The following is a 22,322-nucleotide window of genomic DNA, read 5'->3' as shown; positions in this document are numbered from 1 at the left end:
GGAGAAAATGTGTAAATCGCCAGTCCGTTGTTCTCCAGTGGGGTATGAATTGTTTTATTTACTGATGTATTTTCCGATGTATTTTCCAGTGAAAGAGAGCAGTGGTTTTAGTTACTTGGAATGAAACGCCCCTATGCATATTTGAGTTTGTACCAACTATTGGGCCTTGTATTTTGTGACGGCCCTAGTTATATTATCTTCTCCCTAACTGGACCAAGTAGTAGTTTTGATTGAGAATTCTACAATTGATAATTTGTTGTCTGTTTTTTTTTATTTGGATGCTTTCGTTTTTAAAATAGTTATTTCAACAATTTGATCGCAATTGTGGAACCTCATCCGATTCCTCGACGAGGTTTTTTTTTAAAATCGGTGTTTGTTAATTCGTAAGGATGAGATCGCATTTAATATCTTATATTTGACTCAATTACGATGATTTCAGTTCAAAAAAACCGTCGTAAATGGCCAGATTTGTTGTAGTGAATTGAGAATAAATGGCATGCTCTTGGGAATTTTTGGTTATAATATTTGACCATATAAAAGCCACCGATTTTGGTGTCTTTAATCTAGAAGCGGAAAGTTTAAATTTCAACGAAAATTAAAAGCGGGAGGTTCAAATTTTCACCAAAATGTTGAAGGGAAAAGCTGGAAAGTTGACCTGGAATAAAAGCAACCGACAATGCGGTCACTTTTATATAAATTCCACCACTGAAAATAATTCCGACTAGGTTAAAAGCCACCGAGAGGGAACGGTGGATTTTATAGCAAAATCCACCGATTTCGGTCGTTTATAACTAAAAGCAACCGATTTTTGACCGGTGGCTTTTAGCCTTTTTTTTGTAGTGATCATTTTCTTTGTCACTTCATTCTTTCTTACAGTACCTATATGTGAACACATTTATATTAATTCATCTTATCAATTGACTGCTTAAATCATAAAGAGAACCGAAGGATTGACACTTTACATAGTAATATGCATATTACAGAGTTCACTCAAACTAATCAATTTTTGTGCCGGGACAGAAGTTTTATTATCACTAACTACTCCTCCAAGCTGCAAGTAAAAATATAAACATTACAACATAAAGTAGATGGACAAGTGATATCAATCGAAAGATGATCACTATATTTGTATAAACACTACGGTTGTATTCAAATCAATTGCACGTAAATAAAAGTAATTGACCATAACTAAAATTGATGTCCTGGGTGTAAAAACCCGAATTTTTGACATCGGTAAAATACCCTTATAAATAGTAACCTTGTGGTTTAATAAAAACTTTTTCGACCACACCATATACAAGTTTTTAATTTAAGATTCCGAGTTGATATTGTGATTATACGTACCAAATAAGTGTATGTAAACGGTATTAGTTTTCGAAGAAAATGAACTTTGAAAAATGACCATATCTACAAACCGACAAAGAATATGAGAATCACGATACAATTATAAATCTAAAATACTACAAATTCAAACCCAAGTACGGGGCTTCAAAACGTAAAGGACATATAAGAATGGATTTACCCCTCGAACCACTTACAAAGATTTATTACAAAAGCGAATAAGCAACTAAGCAAACGTGTAAGTGAATAAATAAACATATCGAGCCAAGCTAATCAAAAAAGCTAGCTAGCCTAGTAGGAATAGTAACCTAGCTAGTACATAGTAACCTTGCTTGTGAATAGTGGCATGAATAGTAGTAAAAGTACTACCTAGCAAGTAGCCTTGATCATAAGCTATCCTAGGAAGATTTTGGAAGATTTAAAAATCCCAGGAGATATATACAAAGAATAAATATCATCATTTCATAATAAGTATCAAAGAAGCCAAGCAAATTCTCTCCCTCTCTTCAAGAAAAACATCATGCTGATTTTCAAGAACACCAAGGAAAGAAAATTCTAATCTCATGTTCTACTCATTCAAAAATCACCAAAATTTTAACCGAAGCTTCCTCAGATCATATACAAGGTACGTTCAAAATTTCATGGCTATTGAATTAGTATAGCATAGTCAAATCCTTGCAAAAAATTGTTCTTGAATAGTAACTCCGAAAATCTCTTTTTGTTTTCTTGATTTTCATGGCATGATCTAGGTTTCTTAAGCACAACCAAGCCCTACCAAGGTTCAACCATCAAGAAGATCACAGTCCAAGATTTCAAGAAAGGTATAAATCCGTACCCAAACTTTTTTCAAGGTTTAAGTTTCAAGAATATTAAAGATCTTAGTTGTAAACCTGGTATTTGTGGTTGATTTGTTATTTTCTTGATGATTAGTTAGTTAGTTATTAAGGTTAAGATTGTGGCCTCAAGATAATTATGTTCTTGAGAGGAGTAAGTTTGAAAATGATGGTATGGTGATTGATGATGGTTGATTAATGAATTAGAGCGAAAACGAAACCGGAGCCGCGAGCGTAATGTTGTTAAAACGAGAGAATCGTAATCATAAGTTTTCTGCAGAAATACAGAATGTATAAACTGTAAATTCTTGAAAAGTAAGACTTGAAAATGATATATCTTGTTTTAAGTATCGTTTAGGGGCTTGAATCTCTTATTTTCTATTTACAGTTCAAAATATAGGTCTATTTTAGTGAAAATAATTTACAAGACAAAAACTGCAATGAATTATGAATTTCGAAAATAGAAATGATCGACTTCAGAATAATCAAAAATTGAGAAATTTTTATAAAAAAGTTAGAAATAGAGTTTGTTAACTACCATAAAAATTTAAAGTAAAAATATTGATTTTTCAATTTTATAAAAATATCGGAGCCGAGGTCGCGCGGAGTAAAAACACCAAACACAACCCACTGCTAGAAAATCGGGGCTTCGGGATTTTCACCCCTGTTACCAGAAAACCATTTTAAAATAATCTATTCTAATTTTTTTCTAGATTGCGCCCACAAAAATGGTGCATCACTTTAGTTTACGGTTTCAGAGAAATTAATATTTTAGTAAAAGTGATATAAATAGTAAAACTCCATAGTTGACCAAACTTTTAAAATGCTTTTCATCTATTTAAATTCATTTTATCAAATTTAAAGTTTTATGATAAATATTACAAGCACTCAAGAAGCTCCTCGAGGTTGTTTCATATTAAAATATTAATTTTTTAATTTATTAAAAATGTTTGAGTGCAAGTCGCGTAATAGTAACATTCGGTAAACTCAACTCTAGAAGACTACTTTGACCGTCCGTTTCGACCAAGAATTTCGAGTCGGTCAAATATTAAAAATTATGAAGTATTGTACTTATTAGAAATATAAGTCGATGATGGGATTAGGAATATTGATTAAGATTATGATATTTGTTGATTTTGATTCACAAAATATAAGAAGTACATTGTTTTATATTAGTGAAAGTGCTCTCTACAGAAGTCAACTCTTCTAAAGCATCTATTAAAAAACCACCTTCTTTGGAATTAAAGATATTTGTTTATTCTTAAGTGGTTTACTGGAGCTCTTCTTCGAATTTATCCATCATCATCTCAGCAGATTTAGCTCCTGATAAAAAAAGAATTATTTTTGGAAGTTACACAACCGCGCAAGTCAAGTCGTGGATTGACGATTTCAAATATTGGGGATATAATCTATTCTTTTGGTACATACATGGCATGAGGACAATGTCACAAGCACTTCTGATGAGAGGAGAAAGCTGAATCAAATTATGAGGGATGTGGTTCCGAAAAATATAATTAAATTACCATTACGAGACGCGGTGCGAAATTTTATATTATGGTGTAAAACTTTCAAGTAATAAATATTTTGGTTGAATCAGTTGCCTTATTTTTGCATTCCTGGAGTTTCAACAATTGGATCGTCCTAAATTTTAGAGAGCATCTTGCTCACTCTGATATCTAAGTTTTGAACGGTGGAGATCATATTTGAAACCGATATGATTATAATCCTAAAAGAAAGTTGAATCAAATTGCTCAAAAAAAACTGGCGAAAACCAACTTTCAGGTCAGTATCCTAACTACTACCTTATAAAGTTTTCATATTACTACTAAATATATATGTGTTTGGTTCGTGATATAAAGTTCGACACTACTAAATACATTTGTTTATCTACTAAATAATTTTGTAGAAATAAATAATAATGAAAAAGTATATAAGATCGTCATGGACAAGTTTTAAAGTTATATTTGATTGTTATTCTTAATCTTGGGATTGATCCTATTTGGCTAAAGAACCAAAACTTGGTTATGAAATATCAAAAAGTATAGATAAATTGACATGTTGAATTAGATTACATAAGACCTACTTATATACAAGAATATTAAAGGCACTTTCATATTTATGATTTATTTCCAATTATCTTATTCCTAGTAAGCACATAATTAATTTAATAATGTTTTCACTCATGCTTGCAGAATTGAGAAACAAGTAGGACCTGATCATGCCATGAAGTATGTATGTTCGATAGTTTGAAAGTTGATGATAGAAGAAGTTAAAGTTGAACGATGTCGAGGGTTCTGCTGCGGAGGCCATGCTTCTGCACCTAAGAGATAAAGCCTTTTACGAGTTTTCTCATAGTCGAAAAACATAATTAAGTTACATTGTTGGAGTTTTTCTTTTTGTGATAATTCTAGTGTTCTAGAAAAATTTGAAATATAATAGAGATCTACATTATCTATGGAACTTAGTCAATGTTGTGTTTTGTAATCAGGTGATTATGCAAAGTGGGGAAGTGAATTTTTTTTGGTTCCAAAAAAGAATAAAACAAATAGTTTGTTTTAAAATTCAAAGAAAGATATTTACACACTTGGTGATGAAAAAAATAAGATTTTTGAAATGTAATGAAATTTACCTAGCTGGTATATATAGATTTTTAAATACCTATTTCTGGTCGTTTTATATCGATTACGACGAATTGCAGTTGATAGAGTTAGTCGTTATAATAAGCAACTAAATTGGTACTAATCGGTCCACAAACTGTTTTTGGTTAAGACCAATAACGACCAATATATACATACTCTTTCTCAAGAATGCTATCATTTTTGTGATAAATATGGTCGGTAGTTTGTTGAATCCATTCGGTATTATTATCCGAAAATGATTAAATTTAGTCGTTATTAGTGTAGATCGGTCGAAATTTTTTGCAGAAATTTTTCCCACTGTTGCAATTAGCCCTCCCCATACACAAACATGTACGGTACCCATAACAAACACATTGTAATAAGATTCAACAGTATAAACGCCAATAACAGTCAACAAAAATTATATACATATAACCAAATATTTCACCAACTACTTTTAATGATTGTATCTTCAATAAAAAACCATATTAAAAACAAAATATTTTAAGAAAACCAAATTTACACGTGATTCAAACCAACAATAAAAATAAAAGTATAATAACCAAATTAAATACTACTAATCAGCGCCATATTCCCCTTTCGCTCTATTTTCCCCTTTCCGGCCACGCTCCTCCTCTTCAATATGCTCGCCATTCTCCTAATCCCGGTTTTTGCTACTGGTTGTTCTGTCATCATCCCGAGCCCTTATAGCCTAAAATATATTTGAGGATAAAATTCCTCAAAAGAACATAATAAAACCCAAGTTGAGAAATTATAGGATTTTACATGTTGGTGCTCCGCCTCTTACTTTTTTCAGATTGAGTTGATTAAGGTCCAACAAAACAGGTTAGCTCTCCAAGAATTATAGTGGATAAGCTGACGGCACCACCTCGTCCATTATTTTTATATCAAGAGTGGTCTTGGCAATGACATTTACATTCACGTAGCTTGGCTCCTAATAGTAGTGAAATAGATTTGTTGCTCCATCTTCCATTATATATGGACCATGTTGAAAAAATAACTTTCGGCACAATAGATCCGACAGCTGTTGAATAGAAGATCCAGCGTAATCTCCACATCGAGCTCTATGATTCACATCAAGATCGAGGAGCACTGCCGATGCCGAAAATCTTAAAATACCAAGCATCTCACTTTTGGAAGGTCTCATCATTTCCGGTGTTACTGCCTCGAGCCACCATTAGTTAAGTATAGCTATAACAGGGGATTAAAGTAATCATAGAACACCGTGATGAAGGGAAAGAACTTGGTAGTATAATTTGAGCTTTCAATCTATTGCTTAAGTGGTCAGAATCTGGTTTTATGCAATTAATAACGAAGGAATACATGAGTTACTGTTAGTAACTCAAGGTATCTGATTTTCAATATGTGATTATTTTTGTGTTTAGCAGATAAATTACAAAGAAAATGAGAGATTATCCTACCGATGGATAGATCAAAAAGAGAAGTCCGGGGAAACTAGAGAGAAAAAGTTAGATGGAAATGGATTTCCTTTTTTTGATAATTGTCAACACCGTACAAAGATTACAGATGCAAATTTAGCACACATGTTATGTTATGTGTTGAGCGTGTACTTTATCTTAATATTATCCATATATTTTGGTTATTTTGTATTGGTTTAGATTTTATTTTATTAAATATTAGATATAAATGATTAATAATAAATGAAGGTTTGGAATTTAAAATTTTAGATTTAAAATTTAATTTGATTAAAAAATAGATTTTATGGGCTAGTTGCGCAGTCTACACTATTTAGGCCATATCTAGAATTCTACAAGTCCGATTCTAACGATTTGATAACCCATAGAAAACTTATGAGAAGAGCTATCTTTCACAAGCAGTCTTGAATTTAAGGTCCAACCAAATTAGCCCAAAATCTGAGTCAAAAAGTCAAATATGATTTTTTACTTTCTTAGAATTTAATTATAATTGGGAAATCTCATTTTATTTGCATTAAATAATTAAAAAGACTTTTATTGGATATTTTATTGATAAGAGAGGCAAGACCTAATAAGTAAAGACGGAGAAAACACAGAAGTAGAGACACAAGTGAGAAGGAGATGCAATCAACAGAGAAGAATTTAGTCATTGAAGACATTCAATTGGCTTTGTTTTCTCTTATATTTTATTTATCTCTTCTTATAAATTTGTGTTGGTTTTCTTGATATACTTAAAGATATTTGTTATGAACTAAACGTATATGAGTTAGGATTTTTTTGGAAACCTTGTACATGACTGTTGGTGTCTTGATAAGAACTACTATATTGAAGTTCACATCTTATTTATTCAAGTAGTTTTGATGCCAATACATGCTATTACTTGATCAACTTTAGTAGGTTAAATAGGAAATTATAATATGGAGAGCATTACAGTTAATTGATACAATATTTGAATCGTACATTATTATATCTTTCGATATTAATTTTGTGATGGTATAAACATATATATCCTTACCTTGCATAGCAATGTAAATTAACGCTTAACTATATTTTGAATGTTAAATTGACCATAAACATATGTTAGTTTAATTATAATTTCTATACCATTGTGATTTCGAGACAAATCTATGATAGTTTAATATTTGGTTAGTGAATTGTGACCTTATCGTAGTATTACACTCCTTTATTGTCAACATGAAAATATTAGGGGAAGTAATTTTCTTGACTCAACTTCTGGTATTTAAAAATCCTCCAATCGCTTTGCTAATATAGTTTAGTTAGTTAATTTAATAAATTAATTAGTTTGGTTACAATTATCGTCACCCATTATTATGTTCAATAACCAAATTATTTGGTAATAATTGTATTTATGCAAACTGACAGTCCTTGCAGAACGAAATCTGGTATTTACTACTATATTATAATACAGTAATTACTTGTTTGTGATCGTGTACACTTGCACATCTAGATTTTAAGCAACATTAACAATAGATATGGAATCTATTGTTTGTGAAATCCAACGATAATTGAGGTGGGTATTCTCTATATGCGATATATATGATTTATGATTTTAAGTATGATGCTCGAGATCCTGAAATTCTTTTCTTGAAATATAGAATATCTTCTATGGCAAAGGTGGTCGAGTATTTATACAGGGAGGGAATAGAGCAATGTGGCAACCGACGAGTCCATCATGTAGCCAAGTTGTCCTTCTAGTTCAGATTATATTTGCTTTAATGTTAGTCAACCTTTGGTTCAACCTCCCAATTATTCATAAATCGATGAAGGAGATTTTCATGGAACTCCATCAATGGACTATGACTATTCCTGTTTGCAACAATCTCAGCAACAAGAGTTTGAGTATGGGAAAGAGCATTTGTAACTTCAAATATATGCAGATGAATCTATGGAAAACTCTATGGTTGATGTTCTAGTTTCTGATAAATTAGAGAATATCTCATATGAAGATCCGTTGGAGCAGCACATGAATGTTCTCAATTCTGAACATGAGAAAAGGAAAGGGGAGGGACATGTAATCTTAGCGGACGTTGATTCATTAAATACAAAAAGTGCATTATTTTGATTCATTGAAAGTGCAGAGGACGAGTAGGTAACAACTAAATTGAGTCACAATCAGGGTATCGGTCTGGGGCATGTGTAATTGGGTCTATAAGACATATAAATACACCTAAGATAGGGGGTATTCAGGATATACGCCTAACACCAAAAAGTGAATACCCCGGATCGAACAATGGTCGGGGCTAAAAGAGATTTACGGGTTTGAGATCAATCTGTGTTTTTGGGGACTAGATAAAATTACCCACAATTTTAGATCTACGAAACATATGGTAAACAAACATGTTAACATTCAAGCAATAACCGATCAATTGATGTATACATATTATGAAAAAGAGAGAAGGTTGATGGTCCTTGGAAAACAGGGCTGATTCTGACCAGTATTCTGACCAGTATTCTCTATATCAAAAATAAACAACAAAGCAAATAAGGACTACACAGATTCTAGCATGCATATTGAATTAGGCAAGATAACTAGTGAATAATAAAATCGATACTAAGCATGCGAATAGTTAAACTTTCATCCATCTATGTGAATATGTGGGAATGTGTATGCATATATGCGTGTATACCTATATATGGGTATATGGATGTGTGAATTAGAGAGTCACACAGATATGGGGATGAAGGGTTCTACCTTTCGAACGTGGAGGAGAAATCTTGGTTAGGAACTTTGAGCTTGGACGGAGACTTGCCTCTTCTACGATTTCTCTGGGATTAAAGTCGAACGGGTTAGGGGATTTTCTCTCTTTTCGCACTACTCTTTCTCTCTCTTTCCTGTGTTGCGTGTTGCTAATAAAAAAATAGATATAGTGGGATGTATGAGTTTATATCTACATGTAGCAAAATGGTTATGCAAACAAAACTATTAATTATTACATGAATATAGATAGATTTAGAGGTTTAATGATGCCTATTTCCCAGGAGGGAGAGTAGGCTTAGGAGTGATCTGGTGTATTTTTAAATTTTAAATTAAGAATCAACTATTTACAAAGGTTCGGGGGTAAAAAGGAGTTATTGATTTGAAATGACATGAATTTAAATTTTATAATAAAATAAGGAAGATTGTGAGAGTTAAAATTATCATGAATGTGTCTCACAACTAGTCGAAAAATGAGGATTTAAGGAATAAGGGTCAAGTGGATAAATGGGAATTATCCCAAAATCCTCTACCATTGGGGCATTTGGAATCATATGTAGAAGATTTAGAGATCTATGACATGATAAATAACTGGATAAAAACTTAAAAAGATTGGTTAATGTTGATCTTCATTTCCATCCAGGGACTTTTTCCCGGGTTTCCTTTTAGAAGGATACCTGGAATTATACCTGTTAGAGGTCTCATGATAATTTCCTAGGCTAGGTAATGAGAAACTTATAGGTTCCCCAAGCATACAATGACTATGGGCAACCGGGGGATAGTTGTTGTGCCTGAAATCGGCTTTGGGCTAGATTTATGGTCCATTGGGAGATTTATGGGTTGTTAGGGTGAATTGGAAATTCTGGATGGCAAAGTAGAGGTATTGGACCCGAATGGACTAGTTTGGTGTGAGTATATAGGTGTTGGTTAAGGCCTGTTAAGAGGGGTATTAATAAGGGGCAATAAGGACGGTCATTTAGTGACTAGCTAATATCCCAGGATCCCCATAATATGCTAAGCCATAGGGGTATTCAAGAAATAATACTTAGCCGGGCTATTATGATAACAATGAGAGGCATGTATAAGCCGAGTTTTAGTTGGAAACAGACTTTATAGCGGGTCAACTAGAAGAAAACAATTCCTTGTAATCTATATCTTCTTATAAATGGATTTATATGATTTATGTATGAGATATACATATATTTGGTGGATAAACACAATAATATCAAAGATAAATGAGGATTAGTGGCGTGTTAGGAGTAGGAGTCTCTTGATTTAGCCTAAACCTAGCTGGATAAGGATTGAAGGCAGTTATAGGCTTGGGTAACACGCAGTTAGCCCATTGAAATGGAGTAATAAGGCTATAGAACTACAATGGACTTGATTCCTATAAATATAGGATATGCAGAGGTTACACACGTATTGTTTCTACTCATTATCAAGTAGAAGCACTCTGTGAGACCGTTTGAGCATGTCTACGGCTTAATATGAATTATTCAGTCATTATATCTAGAACACCTTGCAAATTGAGTCCAACCACAATTTTGCTTGCCACCGGATTACGACAAGTCGTGCGTATACAGTTATTATGAATAGACCTAATATCGGGGCTAAATCTCAGCATATTTCCTAAGGAAGTTGTAGAAACAATTTAACAATAAAATAATTTAAAATCAAAATTATTTTAGATAAGATATTAACCTTATCAAATGAACAAAGATTAAGTGATATTCACAATTAGTTAATATGTGGGAATTAATTTGAATGAAATAAACTAGGAATGCAACTATTATTACTAATGAAATGAGAAGAGGACAGTGAAGATATAACCGAAAGGGTTTATAAAATATATAGGATATGGTAAAATTTAGGGTTAAGTTGTACAAGTTTTAGGTCCAAATATAAAATGTTTGTTAAAACCAAAAGTCTTACATAAAAGAATGGGATAAAATTTAGGGTTAGGTTTTACATGTTTCAGATGCAAATATAAAATTTTTGTTCCTTTAAAGGTCCTGGGCCGAACTTTCATATTTGGTCCGTTAAAGGTCTATCGCCGAACTTTTACATTGGGTCTTTAAAAGTCTCGTGCACAACTTTAAGAAAATATAATTATTTTTTAAAAAAACATTCATTAATATTTTTTTTACAATTTTTTACACAACCTTAAAACCATGGTAAGTTTTATACAAAATTAGTTTTAGTAAATTACTTATAATAAAATCTTATTCAAATTGAAAAATATACGAATATGCAAATTTTAACAATGTTTATTGTCATATTATTTTGAAATGTATTATTTGAACATGCCTAATTTTTTAAAAGTAGAAAAATTAGATCTAACTGTATGAAAAGTAATATAAGTTGAAATAGAAAATTATAAGAAAGCACCTAGATTAAAGTAAATATATGTTTATGTTATGCTTCACTACTTTTCATATAAATCCAATACTATTTATTAATAATATTAAAATTTTCAAGTTTTAGGCAAAATATTAAATATTTGGGTAAGTGTTGGACACCTTATAAATTTAGTACACATTTAAAAAGTTTTTATAATTGACAATTATAAATGTATAACATGTGTCTTATTCAAAATAATATTTAATTTGTAAACTCATATCATTATAAAATGTATACTATATAACTGGCTGAAAAAAATATTAAAGAAAAAGGAATCAAATTTGAAATATATTATTCACAATTTTTTCAATTAATTTTTAACAGGATTTTGTTCTTAACTTAAACTATGATTCACAATAATTTAAGAAATATTACATATTTTTTACATATACTCTTTAACAATAACAAATTCTAACTTGTGAAAATTTGGAGAAAAAAGCATTTTCAACAATCGAAGTTATTGTGGTGACAGGAGCATATTCATGAACCAAGTAATGTCCCATAACCATTTCTGTCAAACTAAATAAAGAAAAAGTGGTGTTTTAGAATTCAGTTTGAAAGTTTTAGTTAAGTTCTATAAGTAAGTTTGTAATGAAAATAATATTAATAATTATGAAATATGATATATAATTATTTTATTATGTTAATTATTCATATAACATAAATTGTATATTGATTAGTGACAAAAAATTATAATAACGAAAATTATGTGTTGTAGATTTTTGGAAGAAACTTAGCACAATGTACCGGGAAGTTAGACAAATATGGGTTACAGTTAAATTTGACTTCCTTCGGTCAATTTTATTTTTTTGACTGCGTTCGGTCAAATTTATAAATTTGACGGAATTCGGTCAGATTTGCTTTACGTTAGGCGGCAAATTCATAATTTTTCAAATTTTAAAATTTTTAGCGGCAAAATTCAAAAAATTCAAAAAATTCAAATTTTTAGGCGCCAATTTTAAAAAAATTCAAATTTCAAAATTTTTAAAAATTTGGTCAAATTTAATCGGTCAATTTTAGGCAGTCAAATTTGATCGGTCAAATTTATGTTACATTTGACCGATTTTGCTAAACTTGACCGGTCTAAAAAAGACCGACCCAATTCGGTCAAATTTAACTAAATATGACCACCGGTGGTCAAATTTAGCTAAATATGACCGAAAATTTTTGGTCAAATTTAGCAGTTTTTCTTGTAGTGATTTCTGCATATCACTTTGATAAATATAGAAAAATTAGATCTAACTGTATGAAAAGTAATATGAGTTGAAATAGAAAATTATAAAAAAGCACCTAGATTAAAGTAAATATATGTTTATGTTATGCTTCACTACTTTTCATATAAATCCAATACTCTTTATTAATAATATTAAAATTTTCAAGTTTTAGGCCAAATATTAAATATTTGTGTAAGTGTTGGACATCTTATAAATTTAGTACACATTTAAAAAGTTTTTATAATTGACAATTATAAATGTATAACATGTGTCATATTCAAATTAATATATAATTTGTAAACTTATATCATTATAAAATGTATAATATATAACTCGCTGAAAAAAATATTAAAGAAAAAGGAATCAAATTTGAAATATATTATTCACAATTTTTTCAATTAATTTTTAAGAGGATTTTGTTCTTAACTTAAACTATGATTCACAATATTTTAAGAAATATTACATATTTTTTATATATACTCTTTATGAAATACTGATTTGCCTTTCCTCATTCATTCCATTATCTCTAAATTATTTTATTTGATATTAATCTTTCTTATTTGTTTCTATTTTTGTTAGACTTTGTAGCTAGATATTGGTATCTATGATCCCCTCAAAAAGGAAATAATTTATAAAAATTAATTTTGTGAATTTTTTTAAAACTCACACGACCAACAAAAACCGTCTTCAGACCCTATTAAACCTTTGCCCCCTGTCTCTCCTCTCTACATCTCTCCTAATCTTTATATATTCAGTCTTCCTTCACTTCACTTCCATCTTCATAGATAAAGATATGTCAGCTCCTCCATACAATCCAGTGATAACGCCCAAAAAGGATGACAATGATTACATGGATATAAATGATGCCATTAATGCAATTGAAGAAATGTTGAATTACCAGTTCAAAGACAAAAGTTCCATTGAGATGGCTCTAACACACCCTTCCTACACAAATTCAGTATCAAAATCATATCAGCGCCTGGAGTTTCTGGGCGACGCTGTACTCGGATCAATGATAGCTAGTAATTCTTATCTTACTTATCCTGACCATGATCCGTGCCATCTTTCGCTTGTCACAGCAGCTAATGTTAGTACCGAGAATCTAGCTCGTGTTGCAATTCGTACTGGTCTTTACAAGTATCTACGCCACCATGTTGCAGCTATAGATGAAAAGGTACTTTGTTTATTAGGTTGTTTACATTTCAAATTTTATTGTTCAATTGACATAGGGGTATTACTGTTCTCCCATTCCTGCATACAGAATTGTTAGCATAATGAAATAATTGGATATTGAAAGATTTTGTATTTTTTTTTGAAAATTCAAATGCCAATTAATTTCTTTTGGTAATTAAATTAGAAAAATTATGGCACAATGAGGTATCATATGCATTTTTTGTAGGCGTATCTGCATTTTTCATATTGTTGGGCCTCAATATTGGGGTCATTAAAATTGAAGTCCGTTTACAGAATTAGTATTCTCTAAACAACTCCAACATTAACGCCCAACACATATGTTTATATTATTTATGCAAATATTACTAATGTGACTAGCTTTCATTATAAGGACAGGGATGTTGACCCCCAACACATATGTCTATAGTATTTTTGCAAATATCACTAATATGTATATGAGTGGTACAACACATTAGGCCCATTTGAATTTTCGTGTAACTATAAAAAAATGTGCATTACTTAGTTTACTATTTGTCAGAGCACTTATTTGTAGTGCTCAAAAAATTGTGATCTAGGTTAAAGAGTTTCACCAAGTAGTAAAAGAAGAAGAAAATACTGTTGTTTATGGAGGTGCAATGAAGGCACCTAAAGTTCTGGCTGACATTGTGGAGGCAGTAGTAGCTGCAGTATTTGTAGACCTGGGATTTGATTTCAAGGCAACATGGAAGGTATGTACTATTATTATTTTGAGATGAACCAATAAGTAGGATGTATATATAAAGAGGTAAAAAACATCTATAACATCTATAAAAAATATCTATAACATATTATATTTTGTATTTGTAGGTTGTTAGTAGACTATTTGAGCCTCTTATCACTCTTGATATGATAGAACAACAACCTCAACCTATAACTATGTTGTTCGAATTATGTCAAAAGAATGGACAACAACTTGAGATCAAGCAATGGAGAGAAGATGGCAGAAATTTCTCCAGTGTATATATTGACAACAAGTTGATTGATTCTGTATCATCAGATACAAAAGAAAATGCAAAACTTCATGCAGCTATGGCAGCTCTGGAAAAATTGACACATCACAAGAGAAAAAAGGATGACTATAGCAGCTTATTTGAAACCGTTAAGATTATAACTCCTAAAAGAAAGTTGAATGAAATTTCTGGCAAAAAAAAGTGGTCAAAACCAACTTTCAGGTCAGTATCCTAACTACTACCTTATAAAGTTTTTATATTAATACTAAATATATGTTCTTTTAATTCATGATATAAAGTTCAACACTCTACTAAACACATTTGTATATGTTTATTTTATGTACTTTAGCTCAATAATTTTGTTGAAATAAATAATAGTGAAAAACTGTATAAGATCTTTATGGACTAGTTTTAAAGTTATATATTTGATTCTTATTCATGATCTTGGGATTGATCCTATTTGGCTCCAGGAACAAAACTTTGGTTATGAAAAATCAAATTGTATAGATAAATTGACATGTTGAAGTAGATTATATAAGACATGTATCATAATATATGCAAAAACATTATAGGCACTTGCATATTTGTGATTTATGTCCATTTATCTCATTACTAGTAAGCACATAATTTACTTAATAATGTTTTCACTCATATTGCAGAGTTGAGAAACAAGTAGGACCTGATCATGCTAAGATGTATGTATGTTCCGTTAGTTTGAAAGTTGGTAATGACTCATTTTATAAAGAGGGAGAGCAGAAGTCAAAGTTAAGGGATGCAGAGGGTTCTGCTGCAGAGGCCATGCTTCTCCACCTAAGAGATAAAGCCTATTTATGAGTTTTTCATAGTCCAGAAACATAATTAAGTTACATTGTTGGTTTTTTTTTTATTCTAGTGTTCTAGAAAATTTTGAAATATCATAGAGAGCTGCACTATATGTCGAACTTAGTCAATGTTGTGTTTCGTAATCACGTGATTATGCAAAGTGGGGCACACTACAAGAAAACAATGTTAAATACAACTGATTTAAATTCGACCGGGATTAAATTCGACCGCAGGCGGTCGAATTCTTTGGACACGGCTAAATTCGACCGGCCTCGGTCGAATTCCAATGGTCGTATTTAAACAGTCATATTTATAATTAATTTTAACTGAAAACGGTTGAAATTAAAATGGTCGAAATTAAACCGGTCGAATTTAGCCCCTAAATTCGACTGCTAAATTCGACCAAAAAAAATTTCGGTCGAATTTAGCCCCAATAAAAAAAATGGATGGAATTCTCCCCAAAACTATTTATTTGGCACTCCTAAATTCAACTGATTTCTGTCAAATTTTATATTTAAAAATGGCAGGAAATTTACCCATACTTTTAAAATTTTCAAAAACAAAGTGAGAGAAATTTCCCGCCCTTTTCGAAATTATATTTCAATGAAATACGGTTGTATTTATAATTTTTAAAAATTATATTTTTTAATAAAAAAATTTATTTAAATGTCAGTAACTATTTTGAAATTATGAATATGGGAGAGAATAAAAGTTATCCAAATAAAAAAAATTAGTTAAATTTATTTGTTTAAAAAATAAAATTGATACTAGTTAGTTGTACTAGTCAAACAAATGCTTGACTTTTAAAATGACAAATCAAATAAATTATTTTGATCCGAAACTTTGGTTATATCACTAATATATATATATATATATATATATATATATATATATATTTATTGACATCCGTATGGTTGGATCTCTCAAAATTAATTTTTAAAAAAAATTGAAACAAACTCGTTGTACTACTCAAACTAATGTTTGACTGTTAAAATGGCAAACAAAATAAAATTATTTGGATCTAAAATTTTGGTTATATCACTAATATATATATATATATATATATATATCGACATCCATACGGTTGGATCGATGAAAAATATTTTTGAAAAAATCGAAACACCAATTCATGACTAAACACTAGTTAGTTGTACTAGTCAAACTGATATTAGAGTGTTAAAATGACAAACCAAATAAAATTATTTTGATCTGAAACTTTGGTTATATCACTAGTATATATATATATATATATATATATATATATATATATATATTGACATCCATACGGTTAGATCCCTGAAAATATTTGTAAAAATCAAAACGCCTATTCGGACTAAAAACTAGTTAGGAGTACTAGTCAAACTAATGTTTGACTGTTAAAATTACAAACCAAATAAAATTATGTTGATCTAAAATTTTGGTTATATCACTACTATATATATCCATTGACATCCATATGGTTGTATCGATGAAAATTTTTTTTGAAAAAAATCGAAACATCAATTCATGACTAAACACTAGTAAGTTGTACTAGTCAAACTAATATTAGACTGTTAAAATGACAAACCAAATAAAATTATTTTGATCTGAAATTTTGGTTATATCACTAATATATATATATATATATATATATATATATATATATATTGACATCCATACGGTTGGATCCCTGATAATATTTGTAAAAATCGAAACACGTATTCGGACTAAAAACTAGTTAGGTGTACTAGTCAAACTAATGTTTTACAGTTAAAATTGCAAACCAAATAAAATTATTTTGATCTAAAATTTTGGTTATACCACTACTATATATATCTATTGACATACATACGGTTGGATCGATGAAAAATATTTTTGAAAAAATCGAAACAATTGATTGTACTAGTCAAACTTATGTTTGAGTGTTAAAATGGGAAACCAAATAATATTATTTTGATATGAAATTTTGGTTATATCACTAACATATATATCTTTTGACATCCATACGGTTGGATCGATGACAAATATTTTTGAAAAAAATTGAAACACGAATTCATGACTAAACACTAGTTAATTGTACTAGTAAAAGTAATACTTGATTGTTAAAATGACAAACCAAATAAAATTATTTTGATATGAAACTTTGGTTATATCATTAATATATATATATTTATTGAAATCCATACGGTTGGATCCCTGAAAATATTTTTAAAAAATCGAAACACCAATTCAGACTAAAAACTAGATAGGTGTACTAGTCAAACTAATGTTTGATTGTTAAAATGGCAAACCAAATAAAATTATTTTAATCTAAAATTTTGGTTATATCACTACTATATATATCTATTGACATCCATATGGCTAGATCCATGAAAAATATTTTTGAAAAAATCGAAACACCAATTTATGACTAAACACTAGTTAGTTGTAATAGTGAAACTAATGTTTGACTATTAAAATCGTAAATCATATAAAATTATTTTGATCTGAAACTTTGGTTATATCACCAATATATATATTTATTGACATCCACACACTTAGATTCCTGAAAAATATTTTAAAAAAAATCGAAACACCAATTCAGGACTAACACTAATTAACTTTACTGGTAAACTCATGTTTGACTATTAAAATGACAAATTAAATAAAATTATTTTGAGCTGAAACTTTGGTTAAATTACCAATATATATATATATATATATATATAGCCTATAACCCGTGTGATGCACATACTGATTATAACATTTGTAATTTTATTATTTTTATAATTTATTAATATAAATTATAAAAAACAATAATTATATATTATATAGATTAACGAAGTTAAAATATTTACATATTATTTTGTAGGGTCAGATTCAATGGGTAACTCATATTACTAGGTAACTAAGTAACTAGTTATGATAGGTACACGTATCTGCCACACGTTCATCACCTTTAATGACACGTTTACACCTAAAAATTTTTAGTGCTTATGTATAGTTTTATCATGTACTTTTTATATATTTTTTTGTGTGTTCTTTTTATTTTAAATATTTATATTTTCATAAGGAGTGTTTTTTAAATTTTTTGTGCTAATATGTGTTTTGTAAATATATATTTTAATGTTCTATAATTATTTTTATGTGTGATATATTCTTACAAAGTGCTTTTCGGAAAACAAAAAAATATTTACTAGTTTTCTACATAAATATTTTTACACATTAGATTATAATTATTTTTGTATTATGGTCAATTATTTTTTGTATTATCCAGTTTTCTACACCAAAATTTTATATATTTAGTATCTTTTATTACATGTCCAGTATCAATTATTTTTTGTATTATATAGTTTTCTACTCCAAAATTCTATATATTTAGTATCTTTTATTACATGTCCATTAAAAATTTTACACGTTCTGTAACTATTTTGTGTCCTATAAATTTTTCTTTAGTCTTCAGTATTTTTTATATTTTACTGTAATTTTTTTAGTGTTATGTGTTTTATATTTAATTATTTTATGCACTGTAAAAAAATTTTAATGTTCGGTATTTTTTTATGTATGTACTTTAAATTTTTCTTTACTATTCTGTATTTTCTATTAAATTTTTATTTAGTGTTCTTCAATTTTTTATTTAGTCAGCCCAATAGTTTAAAATGGTGATGTACTGAGGTCTGCTCACTTAACGGATCTGCGCTCACTTTACCCACAGTTTAGTCCAAGTCTCTAACAAACATCCACTTAAAACCCTAAACCAACTCTACAAATATCATCCATACCTTTCCTTAGCCCCACAAGATCTCTTCTTAGTTTTCAGTTTTTATATTTTCTTCATTTTTAATTTCAAATCTAAAAGTTAAAGCATCTCGTGCAAATTCCTCTGTTTCGATACAATAAACAGAAGGAATTATGCTTAAACAATCATATAAAGATGCTAAATCAAACATACAGGCCCTATGGACTTGCATCTTCCTCTTTATCTCTCTGGATTTTTGGCATTTTCTCCTAGGTTCAACATTTTTCTATCTTGTTTTCAGTTCAATAGTATATATAAATTTTAATAATTTCTTGTTAATAAAATTAGAATACAGATATTAGAAAAGAATCTGAGAATACAATAGAAAAGAATCTCAGAATGAAACTACATATACTCAATTTGAGGAGGAGACTCAAACTGAGGAGCCAGAAACTCAAAATTTAAAAGATGGGCTTGTCGAGAATAATGTAGAAGAGACTGAGAAAGAAATTGTAGATGTTAGTATCAATTATGATCCTGGTATGTGGAAGAAAATTGATCAGTGGCTACAAGATTCTAAACTAAGAGATGCATTGGTTCATCTTAGTAATGTAACTCAAGACTCTATGATAAGGTGTGAAGCTAGAAGTTTAGTTGAAAATGAAATTGAGAGTTTTGAGTTTCTATTTTCTATGTGCATCTGGTTTAACTTGTTAAATATCATTAATGCAGTTAGTAAGTTCTTACAACTTGAAGATATTAATATTGATATTGCATTGTCAAGATTGGAAGAACTTATAAATTTCTTTAATGAGTTTAGAGAAACTGGTTATGACTCTTGTAAGAAGGAGGCAAAAGAGTTAGTTTTGGAGTTGGATGTGGAGCCTGTCTTTCCTGAAAAGCGAAAAATTTGTAGGCTTGTTCATTTTGATGATCTTGGGGTTACTACAGCTGATGATGATCAGAACTTGAGTGCTGAACAAAAATTCAGAAGGTATTATTTCTTGTATATTGTTGATCAAGGTTCTTTTCAACTCAAAGAATGGTTTAAACAGTTTCAAGATTATAAGGAAAAATTTGGGTTTTTATTAAACCTAAAGAAGCATTTATCTAGTGATGATGAGGGGTTAAAATCTTGTTGCATGAAGCTTGAGGGATTTCTTAGACATGATATGCGATATGATATTGTTGGCGCAAAGTTGTTTAACGAGTTACCAGTGCTTCGAATTGTAATACCCGATGAGATAACAAAGGCAATAGATGTGCTGAATTATTTAAGTTCTAGTTCAAGACAAATAAATTATCCAAATGCTTGGATAGCTTATAAAATCGGTGTGACCATTCCTGTTACAGTGCTAGAGGCGGAAAGGACATTTTCTAGATTGAAACTGATCAAATCTTATCTCCGCTCTTCGATATCTCAAGATAGACTTAATGGATTGACTTTATTGTCTATTAAAAGTGAGCTGACAAGTTCTCTAGATTATAGCAAAATTATAGAGAGATTCACATCTCAAAAGCCTAGAAAAAAGTTTCAAAATCAATAAAGGTAAACTCATTTTTTAACTTTATTTTAACATTGTTGTGTACTAGTAATGATGACTGTTCTATATTCATGATACTACATCAGTGGCTTGCAGGAGATTATTGCAGGAGGTTGAAAACTTGGATATTTAGCGTACAAGAAATTCATTATATTTACTTGCTACTTTAGATTCAAGTAAGTTTCCTTTTATACAATGAATATATCTTATTGTGATTTTTTGGTTATGAATATGGGGCACCATTTTTGAATCCCGCCTAGGGCACCCAAATATATAGGGCCGACCCTGGAGAGGATTATGTTATAATATTTGTTGGATTTTAAACGCAGCGGGGGCATGGCAAAACACTTTTACACATATAAAATCCAAATAAAAGCATATAGATCATGAATAAAAATTCGAGGGATCGAATCTAACCTTTAAAAATAATTCGGAGACAACGATCAGAGATCCTTAGCAGTTGCTCCTCAAGTGTGAAGCACTCCACCGGTATCCACCAAGAAAACGATGTTAAGGAGGAGGAAGGAGGTGGAGAGAATTGGGTTTTCCAAACTTTTTGGGTTTTGTGTGGGTTCTTGGGTTCGAATAAAAATAGGGTCTATAATAGTATATTTATAGGCAAAATTTTCAGATGAAATTTTCCCATAAATATTTTTATTATTATCCCATTTGTTATTCTCATTAATAATTAAAACACCTTTTAATTATTAATCCTTTTTTAAACACTTTAGAAATAATTCTCTCTCTTGATTTAATTTCCAAATATTAAATCCTTAATTAATAATATTAAGAACTTTTCTTAATTAATTTATAATCAATTAAATCTCATTTAATCAATTATTAAATTTGCCAATTAATTATTTATTTCATAAATAAATAATTATTAGCCATTATTAATTAATTCCTCCACCATTAAATCATTCTCTTTTTATGGTGTGACCCTGTAGGGTCAATATTAAGCCAGTAGTAGAAATAAATAATAATAAAACTATTTTATCATTATTTATATAAATTTTCTAATTTATTAAATATGATTAATTAATTAATCACATTTATTCTACATCGTGAGGGATACTTCTCAGCATATCGCGACTATCCGGATAATATGAATTCACTGCTTAGAATACCAAGAACCTATTCAGTGAATAGTTACCGTACAATAAACTCCTTCTACCCTACAATGTCCCGATTAAATACAAGGCATGAATCTCGTGTCAAGCCTATCTAATTCAATCACTTTCCTTACCATTTACTATGCGTAGTTCTATGCAAATTAGAAACTCCTTTCTAATTTTATTTACTCTGGCCAGAGATTCCTGAACTAGCATAAGTGGATCAGCCTTGAACATTCGCTTCCTTCACTGGAAGGGGTAGATCCTTTATTGATCATACACTATCTTCGTGTACAAATTCCTATACCCAGAAGAGCCCTAATAATTATCCCTGGAGACTAAGAACTAAACCAAAGCATAGTTCAGTGTTCACAAGATGACTATGATGACCTCAAGTCTAAGGATA

General features: G+C 30.0%; 2 protein-coding genes across 2 annotated transcripts; both read left to right on the top strand.

Annotated features, from left to right (window-relative positions):
- The first annotated feature begins 13,372 nt into the window (after positions 1-13,372).
- Positions 13,373-15,575, top strand: LOC141659035 (ribonuclease 3-like protein 2). The gene is made up of 4 exons (XM_074465763.1): positions 13,373-13,753; positions 14,328-14,480; positions 14,599-14,963; positions 15,401-15,575. Exons 1-4 carry the CDS (start codon positions 13,373-13,375, stop codon positions 15,573-15,575), a joined length of 1,074 nt encoding a protein of 357 aa, XP_074321864.1.
- Positions 15,576-19,802: 4,227 nt separating this feature from the next.
- On the top strand, positions 19,803-20,807 carry LOC141659030 (uncharacterized). The gene has a single exon (XM_074465753.1). It carries the CDS (start codon positions 19,803-19,805, stop codon positions 20,805-20,807), a length of 1,005 nt encoding a protein of 334 aa, XP_074321854.1.
- The last annotated feature ends 1,515 nt before the right edge of the window (positions 20,808-22,322 follow it).

This window comes from Apium graveolens, chromosome 1 (assembly GCF_009905375.1).
Source record: "Apium graveolens cultivar Ventura chromosome 1, ASM990537v1, whole genome shotgun sequence".
In the NCBI taxonomy this organism is placed as follows: Eukaryota; Viridiplantae; Streptophyta; class Magnoliopsida; order Apiales; family Apiaceae; genus Apium; species Apium graveolens.
This window is presented reverse-complemented; position numbering and strand designations above follow the sequence as displayed.

Excerpts from the sequence above, each read along its gene's own strand:
- LOC141659035 (XM_074465763.1), top strand. The coding sequence starts at position 13,373 with ATGTCAGCTCCTCCATACAATCCAGTGATAACGCCCAAAAAGGATGAC. Across the intron at positions 13,754-14,327 it reads TTGCAGCTATAGATGAAAAG|GTTAAAGAGTTTCACCAAGT; the intron begins GTACTTTGTTTA and ends ATTGTGATCTAG. Across the intron at positions 14,964-15,400 it reads TGGTCAAAACCAACTTTCAG|AGTTGAGAAACAAGTAGGAC; the intron begins GTCAGTATCCTA and ends CTCATATTGCAG.
- LOC141659030 (XM_074465753.1), top strand. The coding sequence starts at position 19,803 with ATGTGGAAGAAAATTGATCAGTGGCTACAAGATTCTAAACTAAGAGAT.